This window comes from Symphodus melops, assembly GCF_947650265.1.
Source record: "Symphodus melops genome assembly, chromosome: 16".
In the NCBI taxonomy this organism is placed as follows: Eukaryota; Metazoa; Chordata; class Actinopteri; order Labriformes; family Labridae; genus Symphodus; species Symphodus melops.
Genome location: NC_136706.1, coordinates 11,644,424 through 11,668,410, shown reverse-complemented (window position 1 = coordinate 11,668,410; position 23,987 = coordinate 11,644,424). Strand labels below are relative to the sequence as shown.

Genomic DNA, 23,987 nt, shown 5'->3' with positions numbered 1-23,987 from the left:
GTGATGTCGCACCCACAGGTGTGATTAATTTGGTATAATGCTCCTGATCCGAGGTAAATAGTCACAGGGTTACAGGTTCACTTCCATCCATGAAACCTTGTTTACCTACCTAAAGCTGCAGGGCCAATGGGAGTCCCTCATCTTTATTGTTACATTGAAAACCCCTCAGTTATCTAACTATTAGTTAGCTTACTTATCAAAGTAATTTGGATTGAACTATGCTTCCATAAGACAGAGCCAATATGGATGATGATGCCTGACAAAGGAATAAATAAATACTGGAATAAATGAAATGAATGAATTTTCCTCGGGATCAATAAAGTATTTATGTCATAAAATAAATACATAATTAAATGTGTAAATACATTTTCAAACTGGTAAATAAATGGGACATAATTAAATGTCCTAAATTTTATTTCCACATTTATTTCTACATTTATTTAATTTATACTTTAGTCGGGTATCATCCTCCATAATCCATTACCATCCAGCTGCTTTAACTCTATCGTGCAACTCTCCGACACACCACGGGGGGGCGCCAGTAGGCCGCCTTGCATGTTGCAGAAATCCCCACAGAGCCAGTGTTACATATTTTTGAGGTCGTGAGTGAAAGGAAAGAGATAACAAAGGGAAGCCCACTCCTCCCCCATGAGTTAGGTTTTGATTTTAAAGCACAGTATTAAAGATTGTAGTGAGATTTCCACCCTGCTCGTCTGTCTTCACACTTCCTCCATGTAAGGCACGAGACCTGTGTGCTCAGCTGGATTGGTCCATCATAACAGCGGGTATCAGTCCGCTAGCTAGCTGTCTATGTGCAGACTTTCACCGCAGCTGAAGAAGGAGAAGGACCCTCACACTTCTGACCCGCAGGCCTAACTAACACGTAAGGCAAGACTTGTCTTTTTTTAAATTATTATACATGTTGTATTTGTTGTCTTCTGATGCTTTCATATCGTGTGTAATGACCACGGGCATTACTCAGTCTCACTTAGCATCTTTGACTCCTGCCCAACAACATCTGTATCTCTGACAGATGAGGCTAACGCTAGCTGAAGTTAGCTTGGTGGGAGCTCAGACGACGACTGAAACTCTCTTCTCTGTGAATGTGTGATCGCGTGCACAACAAAGAAGCTTTCTCTGTCTAATGGTGACTGTCAGTGTCCCAGTGCTCCGTTATTTATTGAATGAAGACATTATTATCACAAGCCGAACCGTTATCCATGAAGTGGGACAGAAATAGTTAGGTTTTTAGCACGTCGAGTAAAATGTTATTTTCACAGTTAATATTGACGTTAAATGTTTTCATTTGGTTGAAATAAGTAAACATGATTTCAGCTTGTAAATGTCGTGCAGACTGATTTGTTTTGGTGGTTTTGTTCAGCATGGTAAGTTGCCTCTCTGGTAGTGAGATCACTGTCTGTAATGTTATCCGATCACAGTTTGATTCGGTGAAAGTGAAGACTCATCTGGAGTGGAAACAGGATTTAACATGACAGTGATGTATGGTCAGTGTGGTTGAACATTGGCGTGTTAGAGATGTTGACATAGTGACTGACTAATGTGGAGCAAATAACTCTTCTCTGTAGCTATTCATGTTTTTGAATACATGGACATCCTCATATTGTATTTGTCACAATTCAGGAGTTACATTTATGATGTTTAAGAAGAAAAAACTCAAGCAGAGGTGATTTCATCAAGCAGACAATTAAAAGAAAAACACATTTATGGATCAATAAAGTGGAGATTAACATTTGACATTTCCGGCATCTTTTCATTGTTTTTTTCATTTGATTAATTCGCGACTTTGAGATCATCTTTTAAGTTTAGAGTTGCTTCATAATGTGGTGCACATTGTCCCTGTTTTCTCCAGAGGAACTGAAAAAAAAATATTATTTGTTGTTGTTGCAAACATGCTTTTGTTGTGATGAAACATTTCAGATTGTCAGTGACTCTTCGCTGTGACGGTGTGATGACACGTCAGTCAAGTTGTCCAAGGATGCACATCCCTTCGTTTACAGCGGCTTATCTCTTGCCCATCTCGGCAGATCACTGACAGGGTTACTCTGTTGATCTTTTAATGCAGCAGGGGGCCATCCTTCTCATGCTCCAGATGGCCCTAGTGTGTTGTTCTTGTGTCTGTCTGTCTGATGGGCGACTGTCTGTGCTCTTATTAATGCTGTACATGGATCGGAGCCCCCCCCCTCCTTACCCCCCCCTCCACATGAAGTGAAGGTCAGGTCATGTGACTCTCGTTGTGATAAGAGGCACCTAGCGGCATCTGGAGCTGGGCAGCATCTGTTGGTGTTCCACCAGTCTCAAACCGCTTGTTCTTCATCTGACCGCCAGGATGGCGTGGAATGAGAGAAGTTTGGAGCTTTAGCAATCAGGTTAGTTATTCATGACATGCACTATCTGTGTATCGGAGACCAAATGGTTGGATTTCTTTACCGTGATAGAAGTGTGCAAACTTTCTCTGGGTACTAAATATTGCTTCCGATGTTTTAATATCCAGCATTAGCTTGTGTTCTTTCCTGTTTAGTGTAGGAAGGATATTGGTGACATAATTACACAGAGTACACGACTTGTGATGTTCAGTAGTTCTTTCTGACTTATTCCAAAGTTAGCTTTACTACCTGAGAGATGAATGACTCTAATGATCATCCGTCAGGTAACGATTGTTTGTAGTTTTACAAACAGTTTTTTTTGTGGTTGTGGACACGGAGAACGGAGATCACAGTAACGTCCAAGTATGTGGCCTTCAGCCGTCTTTGTAATGCTGCAATAAATAACAGCAGCCAGACAATGGTGACGATATCTGGGAAGAGAGCGAGATGAGCGCTTCATTTTGAATGCATTTGGCTATTATTACTGTTATTGTCATGAATTATTAATGTCGGCCTTTCAACATTACATCCGTATTGTTGTATCTGTTTTCTACGGAAGAGGATAAGAGCCGATGAAGAGAAAAAAAGAAAAGTGGGTTCTGACTTTTTTGTTTGATTTCAGAAAGTCTGAATACTCAGGGGGGGGGGGGGAGAAATCAAAATTTCCAAAGTTTAGAGTCAAAACTGTTGTAAGATCATTTTGAACAAAGGCTCTGTGAAAACCTTTCCCTCGTCCAATCGATCTCAATTCACAGAGAAAAGGGCTTTTAAATTCAACATGTCTGCAGCCAATCAGCTACCAGCGTTTTCTCTCCACTCAAGCAGATACGGGATCACTCTCAGACTTCCCAAATCAGTCGAGTCACTAACGGGATGGTGTCATGTAAAGTTTGTTTTTCTTCCCCACCATCATCCTCATCATCACCTTCGTCAAACCTGTAGTAAACCTGGACGTATGAACGGAAGCCGCTCACGCTCGACGCGTTACCTCCTCGTTTTCACTCAGACCAAAGTAGGTCAAGTGTTGCCGCTTCTTCTTCTCTAGATATAAAAAGGCTGGTGCAGTGTGAGTCTCATCCTCAGGTCACGTCGCTTTATATGTTTCTGCACTCCACTTTTTTTCTTTTTGTCTCTAAAGAGCTTCTTTCCCTGAGTGAAACAATCATCGCACGCCTCCAAACGAAACAAACCAAGACGTCACGTGAGAGCGGCAGTGAGGATGAAGAGGAATCATGAAGTACGGTAGATTTGTGCGACGTGACAGACGACAACGTGTGGTGCTTATCTCTTCCCTATACTAACTTTACATCAATATATATATATATATATATATATATATATATATATATATATATATTTAAATAAAGGCTGACAGTGGAGGTAGAGAGAGAGGCCACCTGGAGTGGGTGTCTCTCCTCCCACACATGATCACCATCCTGGCTGGAGCTCCCACTGTCTTGTTTTTTTTCTTGTTGCCTCTTATTTACTCAGCTCCCACACACGGGACACAAAACCTGTCAGAAGCGCCGCAGCAAACAAGGATCTCTCTTCTTGTCTTTTTTCCTTTTTTCTTTCTCTTTTTCCCTCCCTCCTTCTCTGCCCTTTCCATCCCCTCTCAGATAATGAGCAGATAATACCGTAAGCTGAGAGGACTTGGAGATGGAAGTGGCTGTCCTTGAAAATTATGCAAAAAAAAAAAAAGGATTTTGTAACGCCTGATGTAGAATTAATACATGTTGTATAACTAAGTGACATCAAAAAAAAAAAAAAAAAAGGCAGATGCATCAAATCTGTTGTCTCAGAAGTGGAGTTTGTCACACTGGATGTTAAAGCAGAGCGTGTGGAAAAAGAACAGAAATCCTCCCAGCTGTTTGCTCACTCCCCACGCTGTCTCTTTACACCCACAACTTCATTCATGCGGGCTCCTCAAACACTGAGCTCCACCAGCAGAGGTGATTAAACATCATCTTCTGAATAAAGACGCAGCCACCAACGGTCTGTTTTCGATCTGATCTCCGCTCCTCTTAATACCACGTGTCTGTTTCGGAGTTGGATCGATAGTCGTCTTTCCCGTACGCTCCTGAAGCTCCGTCTCTTGGTGAAGTCACGTTTTTGTTGTCCATGCGCTGATCTCAAACACTGATTCTACTCGTTTTCTTTTAGTGTTTTACTAGTTTTCCCTCCTTATGACATAACTCTAGAAGTGGAGACGCAGCACGTCTCAGTGACTCTGGGACCGTGTCTCCAGGTGATCCTGTTATCTCTCTTTGTGTCCGCACAAGCTCAGTGCAGCGAGTTTGAGGTTTCCGAACACACACGTCAAGGTGACGATAAGACGCATTGGTTGGCATTCATGTGCATTTACTGTACTGGGTTTTTTTTGTTTTTTTTCCAAAGTCGCATACGATCAAGGAAAGACATCTGTAATGTGCAATCACATTATTTCATAATCAGCTCATGATGTGACTTCTTTGCTACATGTCCCGTAATAACAAATGCAGACCATTCAGGGGCAGAATCTAAGAGGACATACTGGCTGCTGCATGGTTGACAGAGAAGCCAGCGCTTCAGCAGAGCATGTCTACTTAAGTCTTAAGTCAGCCCTGGAGGACGCAGAGGGATGTATTCATTTGTTCTGATTTTTTGCTCCTTTTGACTTAGGCGCCGATTCCCCCCCCCCCCGCCCCCCTCCCCCCCCCCACCGGAAGGTTCTCCTCTGATGGATCAGGGGTTGTCGGTCTTTGTGAAGAGGCACCATGTTTCCTTGTCACGTCAGCCCCTGGCCCGCCGCTGAGCCGCCGGCCTCCTGCGCCAGTCATGCACCTCCAGCGCAGGCGGCGCAGCCTCTGCCAGATCTGCTGTGCAGCTGTCCCGCTGCACCTTCCAGCGCCCACTCTGAGACGCCGTCCCCAGACCCCATGGAGTCCCTCATCGTGGTCACGGAGTACGAACCCAGCCGAGCAGCCGGAGACGAGGAGGTAAGACGGCGCACATGGGGCTCTGTTTTCAACTGAAATGACATTCTGGATCAACCAAGCACAAGTTAACAACTGCAGAAACGCTACATCTTGCCGATGCATTAATAAAATAATCATACTAATAATAAAGTTTTATTGCAGACACCGGTCCATATCTAACACATACATAATATGTGTGCGTTTTATTCTCGCCTCCATCACACATCTGCATCCTCTCTGAGCTGCATTATTACAATCTATTATGGACCATTAGGGGATGTCGCAAGCTCTCGCCCTCGTCCCTGTGAGTGTGAGGGGTCATTTCTGCAGTATTGAAGAATTAAAAGCTCTGCCCCTCGATGAATCAATGTGTGACTGAATTTGGACCCCCCCCCCTCTTCCCTAATGCACAAAAAAAAAAGAAAAAAAAAAGCTTAATGAGACAGAGCAGGAAAAGTTAGAAACCAGGCTAATGGTCTTCCACTCAATGGCCCTTGGATGTGGCCCCGGGACTAATGAGTTTACACAACGCGGCCATATGTCGTCCTGACACCGTCTGAGGAATAATGCACCATGAATCACAGCACACATCAGTTTGTTTTTTTTGTTGTTTTTGTTTTTGGGTTGTGATTTTGACTCCAGATGTAAATAAGATTATCCAATCATTATTCCTCTCCCAGTCCATCTCGCCCTAATACATCTGTTCTGTAACTATGTGAGCGTGCAATAAAGACTGTGCTTGAAATGTTCCACCTCTCAGGTAGAAGAAATGGACAGCTCCGAGACGCCAGAGCCAGCCTCCTCCTCTCTGGCGCCTCACGTCCGCGCTCCTTCCTGCGACCTTCTGTCCCACACGGTCAGCCGGTCCGAGACTCTGCTGCCGGAGAGGGGACGGTTGAATCTATCCGACCGGAAGCTATCCCTGCAGGAGCGCTCGCAGACGGCGGCGTCGCCCTGCAGCTCTCCCGGACTCAACGGCCGCTACATTTACCCGTCGTTACCTTACTCGCCCATCACGTCGCCCCACTCCTCTCCGCGCCTGTCTCGTCGGCCCACCGTGGAGTCCCACAGTGTTTCCATCACAGACCTCCAGGTAAACGCTTTAAAGACCTCCGCCAGAGCCGTTTCAGTTCTAACACCTCGAATCTTGTGAAGCCTTTATGTAGACTAGATTTAGCTGCTTAGCTCTTCGAATGGATCTGTGCTCCGCGCACAGGCGCTTCATTGAAACGTCTGCCGTAATGTGTCATCTCTGCATGGCCAGGTCGGTCCTGAGTGTATGTAAGGGATCAAATAATCCCAAGAAAACAAGCCAAACAGAGCCAGGATTATCATTATGATTAGACTAAGGTCTTTGCACATTCTGAACAGTTGATATTCCTTGAGACTGAACGCTGCATAAAGCATCACACAGAGGTGAGTCCCCTTTAGTGTGTATTTACTTATAGGAGTATCAGTAACGTACAACCTGTGCATTTGTCCTGAAAGCGGCAGCACACCTGTAAAGACAGAGCTTTTTGTATGCAGAGGTAAGTTTACAGTGTCATTAGCTGGAGATCACAGTGTGTGTTCCCTGTCACTCATAGATGCAGAGACCTGTAGATAAAGTAGCTTCTGTCTCTTCTAGGTCCACAGACTGACAATGTTCTGTTACCTGATGTTGAGCTCCTGTTACAATTTGGCCTTTAACAGAATCACAAATTGCAACGTCTGAGACCTAGACGTTCTTTATCGGCATTTAAACTTGAACTTTAAATGTTTTTTTTTAAATTTTGAACTAGATTTTTTTTTTTTATTATACGCTTTATTAACTGTGGTTCGCACTCTGTTGTCGTAGAGACATGCTTCTCACACACACAGGCCTGAATCACACACATGCACCTGTGGACATGCGATAATGGAGAGCGTGCAGCGGCTGCCTTGCTCAAGAACCCCCCCCCCCCCCCAGCTGTGCTTGAGAAGTGGTCTGGCATCTGACGCCTCGCAGTTTCGTTGCTTTGGCTCGTAGTGCAGAAACGAAAAAAACGGCAGTTTTTACATGATACATGATTACATGATTTTCTGAGCCCTGGTAAAACAGTGGATCTCGTTAAAAGGTTTATTAGGTTAAACATCCGTCTCATGTTGGAGACTTTTTTTTTTTTTTGGTCAGGTGAGTTTAAGACCTGTAAAATCTGGTGTACAAGACGCACTTTTAATAGCCATTTAAAAAAAAAAATCGGCTGTGTCTTATATAGCGTTGCAATCACTATACCAGTGTAACTGTGAGTGCAGCCCTTCACACACTGCAAGCGAAAATTCAATTTCATCCTGTGTGGATTGAAAGCTGTGCCGGGAAACAGCCACGTAACACTCTCGTTTTCTCCGTCATGAGGTCATAATGGTGCGTTTAAAGCAAACATCGAGTATCCAATGAGCAGCATATGAATCTTGGTGGAGTGCTGGCCTGAATAAAAGACTCCTCAGTTAAAGACAACAACTGAGCAGAGGAGAGGAACGACGGCTCTGTACACTAGATCACAACTTCCACCGTCGGCTGACAGCTCAACGCGCTGGAGCTGATGGGAGCGAAAACAGATGGTACGAAAAGAGCGAGAAAGCAGCACAGAAACTGCATGCTGTGGCCTATTGCTGAACACAATAGAAATCACCATGTAGGTAGGAAGACGGTTAAAAAAAACATTTTGTTCCCTGTTGGAGATCACCAAAATCAGAAGTGTGCCTCATATACAGGTGCGACTTATATTCCAGATTTTACGGTAATGTCATCTTGGTGGGCATCACACGTCCTCCAAACTCTAAAAGAATTGTTTTAATAATCTCTCTAAGGAGCCAACGACCAACTGAATCCCATGCAGGAGTGTTTTTTTATTTTTTTTTAATGAAGAGCTGCTTAGTCAGTGCATGTCTTGTTGTTGGTATGAATCATTCTCTGCTGGCTGGGTTCAGCGTGTTCTCAGCAGTGTCTGCGTGCCCATTACTCATGTCTTTAAATCCATATTTCACCAGAATAAAGTAGGGAGACCACACTGGCCTTAGACTACATATCCTGATAGCACAAAACTACAAAACGCTCAGACACACATCCTGACTCTCAGCTGTTAGGCACAAAGGATTGGATTAGTGTCAAAATGTAGGTAAAGAGTCGTTCTTGGATTTATCACTCTTTACTTCTGATATGTGATTTTTTTTTAATTCAAAATTTTTTTTTTTTTGAATCTTGTAAAAATGACAAACTGAACCGGGGCAGTGATTGCAGAGTTGTACTGATGTGCTGACAAGCACAGGAGATGTGTTTCAAGTTGGAAGCATCAGCCCCCCCCCCTTTGGGAATATGGATATTCAAAACTCACTGCACATGAAAATAAAAAGGCAGAAAGACAAAAAAAAAAAATAATTGGAAGGAAATGTAATGTAGAAGATTTGTATTCATTCTTTGTTGATGCAGATTTTGTGATGTGAGTTTTTGTATTAATTTAAAAGGAAACTGTTTCTCTCCTTTTTTTTTTCTTTTCTTCTCCTCCTGCCTCCCTTCTCTTTTTCAAGGACTGCGTTCAACTCAACCAGTACAAGCTGAAAGACGAGATTGGAAAGGTACCATCAGAGACAACTCACTGATTGCTCCCCTTTTTTCACCGACTCTTTCCTCTTCCCTTCTCCCTTCCGCCCACTGCATGTCTGTCAAGTAGCGCACATCATCGAGGACACGCAGTAACAGCCTCTGATATCCTCTCCTCCCGGCTGTCCTCATTTCCCGAAACTCTGAGTAAACCAGCAGGCCATGGGAGAGTTGGAAGATGGATGAGAGGCTGGTATAAATAGCGCTCTCTAAGGGTTGTGTGAGACTTAGTGGATACAAGTGTGTGACTGTGTGTGTGTGTTGTTGTTTTTATTCTTTATATGAAACATGCATGTCTGTAAGTGTCTACATTTCTAGTCTTTAGGGAGACACGTTAAAGTGCTTCTAATGTTCAGCTGAGACGGAGGAGATCCGGACTGGATTGTTGGAGAGGCGTCTGTTATCAGATCATAGCTGGAACCGAAGGATGAGCTCAGTGCTGCCTGTCCAATCTGCTCCCCCAGCAGGAACTGATCCGGCTCGCTCGCTCTCTCTCTCTCTGTCTGTCTCTCTCTCTCTCTCTCTCTCTCTCTCTCTCTCTCTCTCTCTCTCTCTCTCTCTCTCCCCGTCTCTCTCTCTCTCTCTCTCTCTCCGTCTCTCTCTCTCTCTCTCTCCCTCCCTGTCTGTTTGTTTTTGGGCATGAATAATTCCACACTGGTGAATTATTGGGCCTAGTTTTTTTGTTTTTTTTGCCGTGAGTTTCCTGTGTGGGCAGGAATGCTTGATAACATAAACCAGATCCAGTTTCTTAATAAGCCTGAAATCCAAAAAGAAAGGGCGAGAGAGAGAGATAGAGATAGATTTGAATTTCTCTGTTCTCACTTTAAAGCAGCTGCTACTCTGTCAGTGTACCCTGTCAGCCCACACACTTCCTTCCTTTTTTGTGTGTGTTAATGTTTGGTGCATGTTGTTGGGTTTTTTTGTTTGTTTGTTTTTTTTCTCAAATGACGAATTGACATCTGCTCCAGCTCACTTCTTTTCTCTTTTTGCTCATTCCTTCATAAGGGCTCCTACGGTGTTGTCAAGTTGGCTTACAATGAGGACGACAACACGTACTATGTGAGTTCACAACACGCACAGCAGCGCAGAGGCGATAACGCACACACTCTTCACAATTGAACGCCCTTGTTACATTTATTGGCGTCGTCGTCTGTCAAATCCCCCCACACGTGAAAATGATCGATGATTTCTGTCGTCACACTCCAGCTTCATTTTCTCTGTTTGCTGTTGGTGAATATCGCTGCAATCCTCAATAAGCTGCGTGACGCTGACAAACATTGGAGATTGTTTTAATATTCCTCCCAAGTGACAAAGCCCACATGTCACATTCACTGATTATATCATATCCACAATCACTGAGGGCTTTGACTCTTTTCAAAAAAATTGCCATCAACAGGCAAAAAAACCAAACATCCACTGAACAATTGAGCCGTCAAAGACTGATCTCTCTTTGATTGTATGAAATGGTCAGGGAGACATCTGACTGGTTATCCTTTACATATCTGAATTGCATTGGAGTGGCACTTAAAGGTCACAATCTAAAAGAAGTGGTTGGATTATACTTTAAAAACATCCTTGATTTTCTGTCTGGTGAGTGTGTATTTCAGAAAGTCAAGCGATGTTCGAGGTGAGAAATGTGTAGATGCTGTCGTGATATCGATCTGCAGTTGTGCGAGTGGGCTTCCTGCCAGAAACACATCGACTCGCTTTGCTCTATTTCCCCCTCCGATATTTTCACTTCTCAGTTCTTCTTTCTCTCCGGAAACTCATCCTCTCAAAAATCCCCCCTCCGTTCTCTCCCGTAGGCGATGAAGGTGTTGTCCAAGAAGAGGCTGATGAGGCAGGCAGGTTTCCCACGTAAGTCTGGAGCCAGTGAGCAGATGGCCAACACGGCAGAGCGCACAGTCTCTAAGAATGCTTCACTGGTGCATGAACGCTGCATAACAATACCCGTCCTGTGTCCCCTCCATCCCTCACCTGTGACCCCCTACTCCTCTCTCCTTCTCTCGCTCAGGGAGACCCCCCCCTCGTGGAGCCAAAGCAGCTCCTGTGGGTCCCCCTCAGCCTAAAGGACCCCTGGAGCGGGTCTATCAGGAGATTGCCATCCTGAAGAAGCTGGACCATCCTAATGTGGTCAAACTAGTAGAGGTAATGACTGTTAGTACTTCCTGTATATTTAGGGGGGTTTTTTTACCGGGAAGGTAAAAACTTCTCTGTAGGTTAAAAAAAAAAAAAACCTACCCAGCATTAAACAAAAGGAAAAAGTCTAATATTGCTTTAGCGTAACAAAGATGGTCTTCTCTATCTAACATACTTCTCACAGTTTTGGCTCAATCTTCCCTCAAAAAAGCAATTTACTATGTTGGTAACTTTTTAAAGAAACAATTTTCAAAGAAGCCTCAGAGGATGAACAATGAACAGAACAACAACATCCATGTTTTCAAATAGCACTGCTTCTTTGTATCTCTTCTAATAAATGACGGGGGGGGGGGGGGGGGCTTTTAAAGAGAATATGAGGCTGTAAGCTACACAGATGATCAGATTCCAGATGAAATAAATAGTTAGATAGTTGTTTTTCATTTGATGAAAGAATTGGGATCTATTGTTTGTGTGTGTTAAGACTCATGTCTCGTGTCTTTGTGATTTGGTGCCAGGTTTTGGACGACCCCAGCGAGGACCATCTGTACATGGGTACACCTTTACGAATACACACCAACACACAGCTCATATATGCATACATGCACATCTCACACAATGAAGCCTAATTTAAAAGAGGAATAAATGAATTTATTTGCAGCTCTTGTTTAGTTTGTGATGATAACACCAACTGTTTGTGTTTTTCTGGCCCAGTGTTTGAGCTGGTCAAAAAAGGGTAAGCTGAGTCTCTTTCATGGTAATCATTGTAGCCCTGGAATGAGCCCAGCGTTTGATTGCTAACTGTGTGCGTGTGTGTGTGTGTGTGTGTGTATATACCTGTTTGTGTCTTGCTGTATTCAGGGCTGTGATGGAGGTGCCAACAGACAAACCTTTCAGCGAGGACCAGTCACGCTTTTACTTCCAAGACCTGCTCAGGGGAATCGAGTACTGTGAGTCCTGGTCGTCGACTCTTGCTCCTTCACTTTGATGACATGGTTGAACGTGGGATTATTTGGGTTGTGTATCAGTCGCTCCCAAATGATCCCTACACAAAATGTACTGTATTTCTCTTTTCATGTTTAAAAGGACAAACTTAAAAAAAATCCCACCCAGAAATAGTTTTACTTACTTGGACCGTTAGCTTAAATCTTGGCTAGAAAGACAGGTAGAGGTGCTGTGTATCTGTTGCATCCTCAGTGGTGAATCTATAAATCCCACTTCTCTAGTCAGGATATCAAACTGAATCTCTTTAGTATTCAAATCTGCTGTTGTCTTACACTTTTCCCTGCAGTATAAAGAGCTTCTTGGTTTGTGCCGTTCCTGACTTCATCCACCCACAAGGCTCATTTCACTTCAACTCAGCTGCTCTTAATGCATTTCAGCACACGAGAAAAAGGTTTCGCTCTAAGTGTCGTCTTGGAGACTAGTACTGAGGGAAAGAGAGGGAGGGCTCCGCGCCAAGGACACTGCCACAGTCAGAACGGTCTTTTTTTTTTCCCTTTTTTTTTCTGATGAGAAATATCAACAGAGGCTTAACTCTCTTCAATCACAGCGAAGGAAAACATGTCACTGTGTTTTCTTGTAAACAATTCTGAAGTCAAACCTGTGGGTGGGTTCCTTTCGTTTGACAGCAAATTATTACTGCATCCAACTTTCTGTCTGAGGTACCAGGAAGTCTGTCACATCGCCCCTTTAGCAATTTCATTTTTACAGTCAGCGAACAAATAATGAGTTTTTCCAGTTTATTTTAAAATCAAACTTGGTTTTGTTGTTAGACTTTATCCATCAGTTCTTGCCAGAAGCAGAAATCTTCACATCTTTTATTGGTTGTTTTTTATCATTCTTTTTTTTTTTTCTTTTTTTTCCAACAGTACATTACCAGAGGATCATTCACAGAGACGTTAAACCCTCGAACCTGCTGGTGGGAGAGGACGGACACATCAAGATTGCAGACTTTGGAGTCAGTAACCAGTTCGAGGGAGCAGACGCTGTTCTGACCAGCACGGTGGGAACACCTGCCTTCCTCGCCCCTGAGGCGCTCTCTGAGACCAGAAAGAACTTCTCTGGAAAGGTGAGGCAAACGTTAGCCAGCTAGCCCCATCCAGTGGTGATATTCAGAAATGCATACATCTTTGCTTTTTGGTTTCTTTTCCTTACCATTTATATAAATGGGTCTGTCCCCTGTGGTCACATGTTTCTTGTGACTGAATACACCAACGTTTATCATTTACAATGTTTATCTTGTAGGCTCTGGATGTTTGGACCATGGGAGTGACGCTTCACTGTTTCGTCTTTGGAGTGGTGAGTGTGTACATTGGCTAATTGATCAAGATATTTACTTCCTTGTTTTTTTTGTTTTTTTTTTAAATGAATGATAACGTGCTGGTCTCCCTTTGAAACAAATACCTTTCTTTCATTCACAGTGCCCATTTATGGATGAACGGATCGTCAGCCTCCATCACAAAATCAAGACACAGCCTGTGGAGTTACCTGAACAGTCAGTTCTCCTCCTACACCTTTTTTTTTTTTTTTTTTTTGGGGGGGGGGGGGCACATTGTTATCTCTTGGCTTAGTGCTGGGCTGATGATCAAGCTTTAGTTTCAATGACCATCTTGGCTTCCCACGATCCTGAAAACAAGTTCATTGGGATGAAACGATGACTCTGCTGCATGCTGTATTTCGCGCTCGTTTGGTCTGTAGGGTTTGTCATGTGCGGTCTGTCTCTTTCTTTACAGCACACTCTGCCCCTCCCTCCGCAACTAAGTTCAATAAATGCTCGTGGTGCAGATGTTGTGGAATTTAATGAATAATCGCGTTTAATAATCATGATCTTAAAATAATCGTTATGATGATTTTTTTTCCATTATTAAGCAGCCCTTCTCCAGGCTATCTCCCGCCTTTCTACGACTATTTTTAAATAATACAGACGTTGTTATTTGTGTCCAAACAGTGCCGACATTTCAGATGATCTCAAAGATTTGTTACTGAAAATGTTGGACAAAAATCCAGAGACCAGAATATCAATCCCTCAGATAAAGGTAAAAACTCTTCAAAATTTTTTTTTTTAAATCAACCTGTTTCCTTTTACTTCCTGTTGAATGTTTAAATCAGGCTGAAATACATAAAGAGCCACTTTGTTTCGCACGCTTGTGTTCAGGTTCACCCATGGGTGACGAGGCATGGCGCTGAGCCTCTCCCTCCTGAGGATGACAACTGCTGTATGCTGATCGAGGTGACCGAGGAGGAGGTGGAAAATTCGGTGAAACACATCCCCAGCCTGGCTACAGTGGTGAGCTTGTCCTCAAAGACAGAACCATCACTGCCACTTTGGTTGTTTTTTATTTGGATTTGCCTCTGGTACCGTTCAGTTAAATCCGTAGAGTGAAAATGACCACTGGAGCCGTCTTAATTTTAAAGGGGCTGTATGTAACTGTGTCACATAATTAAATCATATTTTATCGCCCATCAGTAAGTGAATGGTTAACTGATACCAAAATGAGACATTCACTGTCTATCGGTGTTGCCTGTATAACTTTTTTTTTTTCTTTTTTTTTTTTTGACGAACCCGGGTTTGATTTTCCGCGAAAGCTGCAGGAAGTGAAGTTGCGCGTTCTTGACGTCTCCTCGCGCAGCTCTACATACAGAGAGCAACAGTTGTGCCTGACTGAATAAAGAATGAAACTAAGATGGAATCTGTTTTTACAAATAAAACAATACAGACTCCTTCGCAGACGCCACGTCAGCGCAAAAAACAAAACAAAACAAAAAAGATTTTATCTGTAGAAGCATGTCGAGTCAAACTAGAGTCTGACCGGCGTCGGGGCGAAAACTAGAGCGAACATGGGAGAGCTTTTCATTTACGGAGGGAGCTTCGTTCGGTTTTGGAGATAATAACAAATCCAGAGATGGCTTCACTTCTGCAGAAAAGGTAAGATAATTCTTTAGACCATGTGAATTTCACGGCCTTTAAAGATGCTCGCTGTAGACGTACAGGATGCTGGTGCAGTTAGCCTAGCGGCCTGCGGTGTCACTTAACACGATATTTTTGAAAGTTACGTACAGCCCCTTTAAACAGAAGCTTGAGATAATTTTGCTTGTTTCAATGTTGTTGTTTTTTAAACACACGGTCTGTAAACTCTGCCACCAGAGGGCGCTCAATTAAAACATTAACAAATAATGACGTAGAGGCTTTTGGGGCCAATTTTTCAGCCAATTTCACTAAAGACATACACTCAAATAAATCTGGCGTACAGAGTTATGATTTAGAGTGTTTCTTCATTTTAGAATAAATATATAAATATCTCCTGAGCAAAGAATAAATAAATGAAAGTGTTACCTATCATTCAATACAGACAAAACTAAATCAAATAATGTAACAGAACATACAATATCAAATAAAACCCAGTAGGTCCCACTGAAGCAGTGGGTATTTTACAATATAGTGTGAGACCTTACAGCAACAGTATTTTTTTTTTCAACTCTATGTTTATTGGGCAATCCAAACATAGTTCATGTCACATCATGTTACAACTATAGCAATGATTTATCTCTTTATCTTTGATAACTATACTGAAATACTGTACTTGAGGAAATGCCAGAGTACATGTATGAATCACTCTGTTCTTTCAACATAGTTTATACAGTTCTACCTTCATGACGAAAAGTTTTTCTTTATCTCAATTTATTTATCTCAGGGATGCAAAACCATCATCATCATCATCACCACTTCATTCTGTGTGAGCAATGGCAGCATGGCTTCTAGTGGTCAGTGACCAGCCTATTGTTTTGTTTTCCACATCAACAGAGGGCGAGCGAGAGAGAGAGATGCTGTTATCACAAATAAACAAGCTTTGTTCTCTTCCGATCATGAGAAACACAAGTGAAAATCTAAAAGAGAACAACCTGAAGTTATCATGGGAGAGGAGAGCAGCGTTCTTACCTGGTATATGACAAGATAAATAAATCAAGATATCAAGAAAACAACCGGAAAGCAATAAATGATGACGAAGAAACAGTCTGGATTTATGTCCGCTCAGGGCTACTGTAGGAAAATACCCGACATGGCGTTAGACACAAAAGTTTGAACTGAATTTAAAGGCTTAATGTTCTCAGTTTGTTCTCAAAGTGGTAACAAAAACAACAGACCATGGTGTCTCGTGAAAAAGAACATATCTGAGGCTGAAATGCTCTTTGAAAGTTCATAAGTGTTCTGTGTACTATTATCCCACAGATGCTTTACAACACAACATTGTTTGAATTTCACGTTGTCTATATCCTTCATTAGATTTCAATGCACGATTTTTTTTGTTGATTTATCTGCATGTCTCCGTAGATCCTGGTGAGAACCATGCTGAGGAAGCGCTCCTTTGGAAACCCTTTTGACTGGGCTCGTAAAGACGAGCGAAGCAGTTTGAGTGCTTCAGGACAAACGCTCTCGTAAGTATCGGGTACGGACACATCACCTACGACTGACGTGTCTCTGTCTCGTGTTCGAATAATCAGACGACAAGAGCTGGAGGCTCCTCTCACTCTCTCAGGACTTCAACACAGCCCTATTAATATGTGTCAAGTAGTTTGTCAAGAAGACTTGTTGTTCATTTCTCTCCTCCTTCTCCTGCCCTGCAGGAAAGGCAGAGCAGGCAAAGTGAGATACTGCTACATTCATTGTAAGCAAAGAAGGTAAAAATCTCAAGGACACTTGCCCTCTGTATAGTAGAGAGTGTCTTTAAAGATCCCCAGCATGACAATAGCAGCCTTAATTCTGTCTGTGGTTAATTGTCACTTTAGGGCTTCTAGACGAGCATGTGCTGGTTTTGGATTGATTAGAAGAACCTTTGGGACTCCATTCGAGTCTATATCACATTAAAGTGTAATTAACTCTTTGCTTGTGACCAAGGGGGCTTTTGCTGAGTCATGCAGAAACCCCAAACTGCAATGTGAAAACAAGCACAGTAATGGAAAGTCATGCAAAGCTAAATTTAAGGTGCATGAGCTTCCTTTGTATGAACAAGTCATGGTTACATACTGTACATGCGTACTTCAACGTGACTCATGTCTGAGCACTTGAAATGTGGACTAATGAAGAATATTATTATGGTGATGGTCGAAACGAACACGAACAACTTCAGAATCTTCACAGATCAAGTTGAAGTGTGACGCCGTGTCAGAAAGGACATGACTCGACTTTGTTGGAAGATTTAAAAGGGGACAGTTCGGATGCGTTTCTGTTTGGGTTTGCCTCCTAACATGCTACAGCTTGGGTACATGTCTTTGAGGTAAAGAATCAGAAATAAGCTTTGAAAGTCTTCAGCAATGCCAAATCCCCTCTCTTAAAACACGTCAACATGCACTGCCTCACTGCAGGTGCGGCACGGGTCCACAAGAAAGCAGCACAGCACACTGTTGTGATTGTTAACTGTGTTGAACTGTAGCTGGGCTTTGGGTTGCTGAGTTCTTCAAAAGACTTTGATGCTGAGCAGCCAGTCTTCAAAAACTGTGGACAACCTCCTCACTGTCCACAGCTACAGACTGGTCTTCTTTTTTTTTCTTTTTTTTCCTTTTTTTTTAATCAGAGCCTTTGTTGCTTTTGGGGTGACGAGAGAATTTCAACAAATATTACATGAAAAAGTCTTGGAGTTTAATCGCCTACCGCAGCTTCAATTTGTAATGCAGACTTATAAAAGATAAAAGTGCATTCATCTTTTACTTTTATGATTTGGTCGGTTATAGTTTTATTTATTTTTAAGAGTTTGCGTTTCGTATTCGTTTTACTTCTCATTCTTCTCTGGCGTTGTTTCCCTTGTGTTTCTTTAATGTTTCCTCGTGTCGTTGGTTCAGTCTTTAGTGTTTCCTGTTTTATTGCGTCATTTCCTTTTTTTCCCCCTCCATGTTCCAGTTACATTTTTGAGCGTCTCTGTGTCGTCAGTGTTACGTGGATGTGTTTCGTCGTGGTCCTCAGTGTGTTTCCCTCCGCTGTTTATTGCCCTGATTGTCTTCACCTGTGTCTCGTTAGCGTCACCTGTGTTTGATCACCCCGCGTCTATTTAGTCTCTGGGTGAGTTTGGATTGTCCGTCCTATCTCCTTTGCACTCTCCTTTCTTCCTCGAGTGAAAGTAGTTAGGAGGGACAATCCGAATGCACCCTCAGTGTTCCTGTCCTCTTGTTGTCAGTCAGATGTCAGTTGTCCCTCCTGTGTGGTTTCCTTGTTCTTGTGTTTTCTCATTTCGTACGCTTTGTTTTTGCCTTTTTCATTTAAAATACAGTAAATAGTATTTTGGGGTTCTGCAATTGGGTCCACCAACTGTTTTTCTTTTCAACACTGTGTGATATTTATTTAAAAAAATCCCCACAACAAAGTTGAATCAGTGACTCTCTGACAGTTTCAAATACAAATGTTGGTCCATCATCAGGAGCCCATTGTCACATGTTCCTAAGTAATTGCTTATTGATTTGCATGAAGCCAGTAATTAAGCAGCTAGTCTCTGTACCGCTCTTCTTGAATATAAATGCTTCCCCTCTATATCTGCTCTGCCCCATATATATATATTTTAGTTGTGTCTGTGATTTGTAAATGTGTCTAAAGGGCTTGGAATCATGAAACAGCATCATTATCTGGGCACACAGCAGTTCTCTGTCTAACGCTGCCTCTCTGATCTGCCACGCAGGAAACAGGAGAGCGGTGACGGCATGAAGAGTATGGACCTGCCCTATGTGGGAGAAGACGAGGCTCTCTCCTGATGCCGACGTTTCATTTTGTACGCTGAGTAATGCCTGCCTACAACCACACCGCACGACACCCCTTAATCACAGATTCATACTGCCGTTCGACACCGGCGCACACTTCCCACTCCTCGTCAGGTGGATGAGTGTGGCGCGCGCAGAAAAGATTGAGAAATAAGGATCCTAGGCACTTTTTCAAGTCTTTTAATCAATTCTCTCCACTTTTAAGGCTCAGTTGGAGAATGCAGGACTTGAGAGGATTATCTCCCGAATCTGTCTTCAGCCTTTGTTGCTCCGACCCACCTCCTTCATTTATCCTGCATGCATTTATAGTCCCAGCATGCTTTGTCTCAGGCTACAACTGTAAAGTCTGGTGTTTTATTGTAGTCGATCCACCTTCTATTTCTCCTCGTCTCTACTTGACAATTATTTCAGGTACACCGGGCAGCGGAACAGGCGACGGTTGTCACTACCGTCGCCTCAATGCTTCTCTTATAGGGGGTAGGTGTGTTTTTTTTGACGATGATTGTCTGGCTCATTTCGGCTTTAAGAGTGGCATGGGCCAAATTTTGTAAACTATTTCCGAGTGAATAAAATGTACAGTTTTCCTGAAAAATTCCAAAAGGGGAGTGAAGAAATGTTTACTTCATTGAGTGCATGTGTTGACTTTCCTAATGCAAACGCTATATAAGCTACTTCTAAATATTTGCACGCTCATAGACAAAGTTGTTACACACAATTTGATTGGTTCTTTATAAAACTCACATTTACTGGAATCAATCACAAGCTTTACAAACGTGATGTAGTGTTTTTTCTGAACTATCCAATGAGTCGTTACTGCATTCAAGTTAGCTTGTTTTGCAACGCTCTGGCAACATGTGATTTGTATGCGTTTGCTCTATATTTATAATCTCATAGTAAGTCATGAAGGTACTGATCTACCAGATTCATCAAGGGGGGAAAAAATAGTGTTTTGGTGCACACATTTTCTGCAGCCATTGTATGCAATGGTTCAAATATGTTTCCCAGCACCTACTGCTAATCAGCTCTCTCCGGTTGTTTGGACAGAGACGATTGAGTTGATGCTTTTTACATTTCAGCTGTGTGATATATTTGACTCCTCCAAGTGGATGTGAACTAAAACAAAAGGTGACTGAACCTGAAGTTAAGATTGTGAATGTTCTGACTTGTTTTGTGGTCCAAAACGTTCACCTGTGTATCATTTTGAATACGTACAGTGGGATATGTTAAACACGACAAACCTTTAACCTTTTTTTCTTTCTTCACCGAGCTATAAAAGCAGGGTGCAGGGGTCCGTTTCAAGACGAAGTACTGCTGCACAATTTTTGTACAAATCTATGCATGACATGTGCAGACGTGATGGAGATCAAAACTGTTGACATCTTTAGGAGAAGGCTACTCTGCAAATATTTAAAATGACATGTTCAATTCCTTTTCATTTCCTGGATGTGTATCATCTTAGAAGATCCCAAAGCTAAAAAATGTTTCATTTTATCCACTTTTTATTCCCTTTTGTGAACTTTCATTTGTGTTCTTATTTTTCACTTCTTAATTGTTTGTATCAGTCTCGTGTGTGTCTCAAAGATAGACTATTGACTTATAACTCAAACATATAATGCTTCCACACTTTAATTACTTCAGCACTAACGTGTTGAATGTATGTGAAATGCTAAAAGGGACCTTCTTTTTAAAGAAAGGGGAAAAAAAACAAAAAAACATTCTACCTGCATGTCACTAAGCTGTACGTCTGAGCTGTATGTCTGTTTTAAAGAATAGTTCTATGCATATAATGTGTCTTTCTCTGTAAGGTGCAATGTACTGGCTGGATGAGGAAGGCTGTTTGTGGCTGATTGATCATTTCTTTTTCATTACCTGAAACTTTTTTTTCCTAAATGTAATGAAGTTGTTCTCCCTGATGTGGAAGAGCTGCAAATAGAGACTCTGGAGTCGTGCTTTTCATAACAATATTGTCGTGTACTTTTGAAGGATATTCACTTTTTTTGTGTAAAACTCAATGATACTAGCCAATTATTATTTTTTAGCCCATGATCTAGTCAGAAAATTAATTGCAGCTTGTGTGATGCTGTTAAGTGTTACCTCATTTAAAACCAATTTTCACATTAAAGATCACATATTATGCAAAATACACTTTTTCATGGTTTTTCTAACACTAATGTCCCCCCCCAATTATGAATAAAATATATCCCCTCCTCCTTTTGCCTGCTCCCCTTTTCAAAAAAATTGTGCTCAAACAGGCTGTTTGGAGAGTTTCCCCTCATGACATCACAAAGCGAAGTAACCCCTCCCCCCAGTTGGGTGACACTCCCACTGCTTTGTGTTTGTTTTGCCCTCTGAGTCAGCCTTTCCAACTTAATAAAATGGGGCAAGAAAGTTTAAGGAACATCCCCCTTCTGAGAGGGGTGTTCAGACGTAGCTTACTTGAATTTAAAGCTACAGACAGAAACTGTGACCTGAGCAGGGTTGAAATAGAGGGGTTTATAGGCATGATCAAATAGAGGATCAAAGCAGATTTTATTTACAAGAAACTTCACAGACAGTTTTGGGGATCTCTGAGATTTATTTAAACTTGTTGAAAAAGAGTATAATGTGTGACCTTTAAGCAGAATTTTCAGTACAGGTTTTTACATCGAGCAAAATAAGACTTCTACTTTCCTTTTATGTAATAATTGTTCACTCAACAATAAAAAAGACATTTAAGATTTGAATGCAAACCACAGAAAAGCTCTAAGATAAATATTTTATACACAGTATTTAAACCTGTACTTTGTTTCAATACAGTCTCCGCCCTTTATGTCAGAAGGGGCGGGGCTAACCAAATAATTTTTCTCTGTGCTGTAGATTGATTTCATTCAGAGCTTTCGGAGCTCTTTTCCCCTGAATGCATGCCAACCTATTGAACACATACCACTGTATCGTCACAGCATGAGCGGTCTTTAACTTAAAAAAGGGGCCCGTTAAATTAAATATTCTATACAGACTGTATCTTGATCATCATTTGAATAAAAAACATTTATTGCCTTTCCTTCGTGTTTTCTGGTTTAATTGTTGTCAAGCTCAGTTCCTGACAGAACCACTATTGGGTGCTGTTTACTTAGCTTTGCATTTCCAAAGCTGTGAAAGGACTCCTGACAGCCAGAAAATCACACTCCTTTCTTATGTGAAAGCAGAGTTTCTTTTGCCATGCGCACCAGAACATTTTCTTCAGTCAGACAACAGATTTCCTGAAAACTTTAAATCGTTTTGTTCATGCCTCGTTCTGGGGACAGACAGCTTTTCATCTTTGTCCTCATTTGCACCTTTTTTTTAAAACATGAATGTATAAAATGTAAGCTGTAGTTCCTCTGATTTCCCTAAGATGCTAACCTCAAGCAAACCACAAAAAGAACTTAGTTTGTGGAGAGGAGGTTGACCTTATGAGAAAGACTTTCAACATGTTTGGATTTCTCTCTCACTCGTCCTCTCCCTCTTCTCTTCTTTTTGAGAAAAAAATTGTGAAATTCTGTAAAATGTCAAAAGTGAGCCACGTGAGTTTGGTTGCTTTCAAAGTTTCAATGGAAAATTATTATTATTAGGATTTGTTTCCCATATTAGTAAGGGAATATTGCAAAAGTCTGGGAACAATTTCCTTACCAATACACTTCTTCACAAATGTGTTCATAAAGGTGTCTTATATTACATAAAAACATTTAAATCCAACTAAAATAGTAACTTATTGGTACTGTGTACTGGTGAAATTGAAAATATTAACCTTTGCTTTGTTGTGATCCTCCTCCAAGCCAGTCTCCATTCCTTATCAACAGTGCCCATGTCGAGCTCTGCAGAAGTCTCCTCCTAATTACATCCTGCATACTTCTACCACCAGCAACAGCAGGATCTAAACTCCATCGGGGGTATCCTATCATGTCGTCTGCCTCACTACCCCCTTTTAAAAATAGGATTTCTTGTTTTCAGACTTTTAAAGTCGTTGTTGTAGTTATAGAGAGAGAAAGAGAGAGTGGAGAACGACATGCAATAAGGGAGCCACAGGTCACATTAGAACCCAGGCTGCCCGCTTTAGGATTAGTACACCCTCTCTACATGGGGTGCATGCCCTAACAATTGGGCCATCAGCGCCTCTGCCTCATAACTCTGACTACATGACGATATTTATATCCTCATATATTGCTTATTTCCTTTTATTTCAAAACTTGAAAGCCATTGTTTCCACTTAATTAAATCTCTCCTGATTGAAGATAAAAATGTGTGAAAGTGCAAGAATTTCACCTTTAGTCTTCACACCTTTGAAGTTTAACACATGATGGAAAAAAAAAACACATAATTTTTAAAGTGTTGCAGTGGTTGTGACAAGAGCTTGCACAAACTTCCAGATGTTGAAGAAATAACTGGACATAACCCTTTGTTCAGTCACTTCCGGGTCACTGCCTCCCTTTGGTACATTCCGTTTCCGTTAAATGTTCATGTTGTTGTGTTTTCTTATTTCTTGTGTGTTTTGTGATTAGTTGTGTTTTGCACTTCCCAGCCACCGTAATTTTCAACATGTGATGAACATAAATCCCATTAGTGTAAAGACTTCAACAGGCTGAACGTGCCATGAGCACATTACCACAGATTACGAGAAGGATTGAAATTGATCAACTCCCCGGAGCAAAGCCCATCACAAATCACAACTCCCTGTAAACAATGTAATGTCCTTCGTATGATTCAGTGTTGAAGCAGTTCAGAGGCTATTTCATGTCTTGAACTGCAGTTTTATGCCCTCAGCTGGGGCTTCAAAACTCCACATCAGCAAATACTAAGTGCTGATTGTGACAGAATGGGAGCCTTCACTCTTAGCGCTGGGTTAATTGTTTACTTGCTGGAGGCTGCCAGAGGTAAGAAAAGCCGAAAAATGCACTCAAACAATACAACAAAGGACTTGCTCAGCATTCTGCAACACTGCAGCTTAGACCTAATTCTGCAGGTGAGACGTTTTAGTCTACAGGCAGCCTCTTTCTTCTCCTTTTTTTTTCTCCTTCTTTAGTGCACTTCATCACTGCTCAATTACAGCAGGCTGCAATCTCTGACTTACAAAGAGAACAATCATAACATCACAAGCTGAAGTGAGAAGACAACTGTAAAAAGAACAAAAAT

General features: G+C 41.9%; 1 protein-coding gene across 4 annotated transcripts; it reads left to right on the top strand.

Annotated features, from left to right (window-relative positions):
- Positions 1 to 546: 546 nt before the first annotated feature.
- Positions 547 to 21,879, top strand: camkk2 (calcium/calmodulin-dependent protein kinase kinase 2). Of its 4 annotated transcripts, XM_079364158.1 has the most exons (19): positions 547 to 888; positions 5,046 to 5,362; positions 6,102 to 6,434; positions 8,888 to 8,935; positions 9,966 to 10,019; positions 10,766 to 10,817; positions 10,975 to 11,108; positions 11,615 to 11,651; positions 11,811 to 11,832; positions 11,958 to 12,046; positions 12,968 to 13,167; positions 13,344 to 13,397; positions 13,520 to 13,593; positions 14,047 to 14,134; positions 14,254 to 14,385; positions 16,429 to 16,532; positions 16,722 to 16,775; positions 18,761 to 18,850; positions 19,045 to 21,879. In XM_079364158.1, the coding sequence occupies exons 2-18, from the start codon at positions 5,141 to 5,143 to the stop codon at positions 18,831 to 18,833; spliced, it is 1,770 nt and encodes a 589-aa protein (XP_079220284.1). In that variant the 5' UTR covers positions 547 to 888; positions 5,046 to 5,140; the 3' UTR covers positions 18,834 to 18,850; positions 19,045 to 21,879. The 4 variants fall into 4 exon arrangements, with proteins under 4 accessions (XP_079220284.1, XP_079220283.1, XP_079220282.1 ...); XM_079364157.1 differs by having other exon boundaries at positions 547 to 883; positions 18,761 to 21,879; XM_079364156.1 differs by having other exon boundaries at positions 18,761 to 21,879.
- The last annotated feature ends 2,108 nt before the right edge of the window (positions 21,880 to 23,987 follow it).

What these genes read in the sequence shown, in the direction of transcription:
- camkk2 (XM_079364157.1), top strand. Translation starts at nt 5,141, where the DNA reads ATGTTTCCTTGTCACGTCAGCCCCTGGCCCGCCGCTGAGCCGCCGGCC. An exon ending in GAGCAGCCGGAGACGAGGAG is followed by an intron (nt 5,363 to 6,101) that starts GTAAGACGGCGC and finishes TCCACCTCTCAG; the next exon opens with GTAGAAGAAATGGACAGCTC. An exon ending in GCTCAGGGGAATCGAGTACT is followed by an intron (nt 12,047 to 12,967) that starts GTGAGTCCTGGT and finishes TTTTTCCAACAG; the next exon opens with TACATTACCAGAGGATCATT.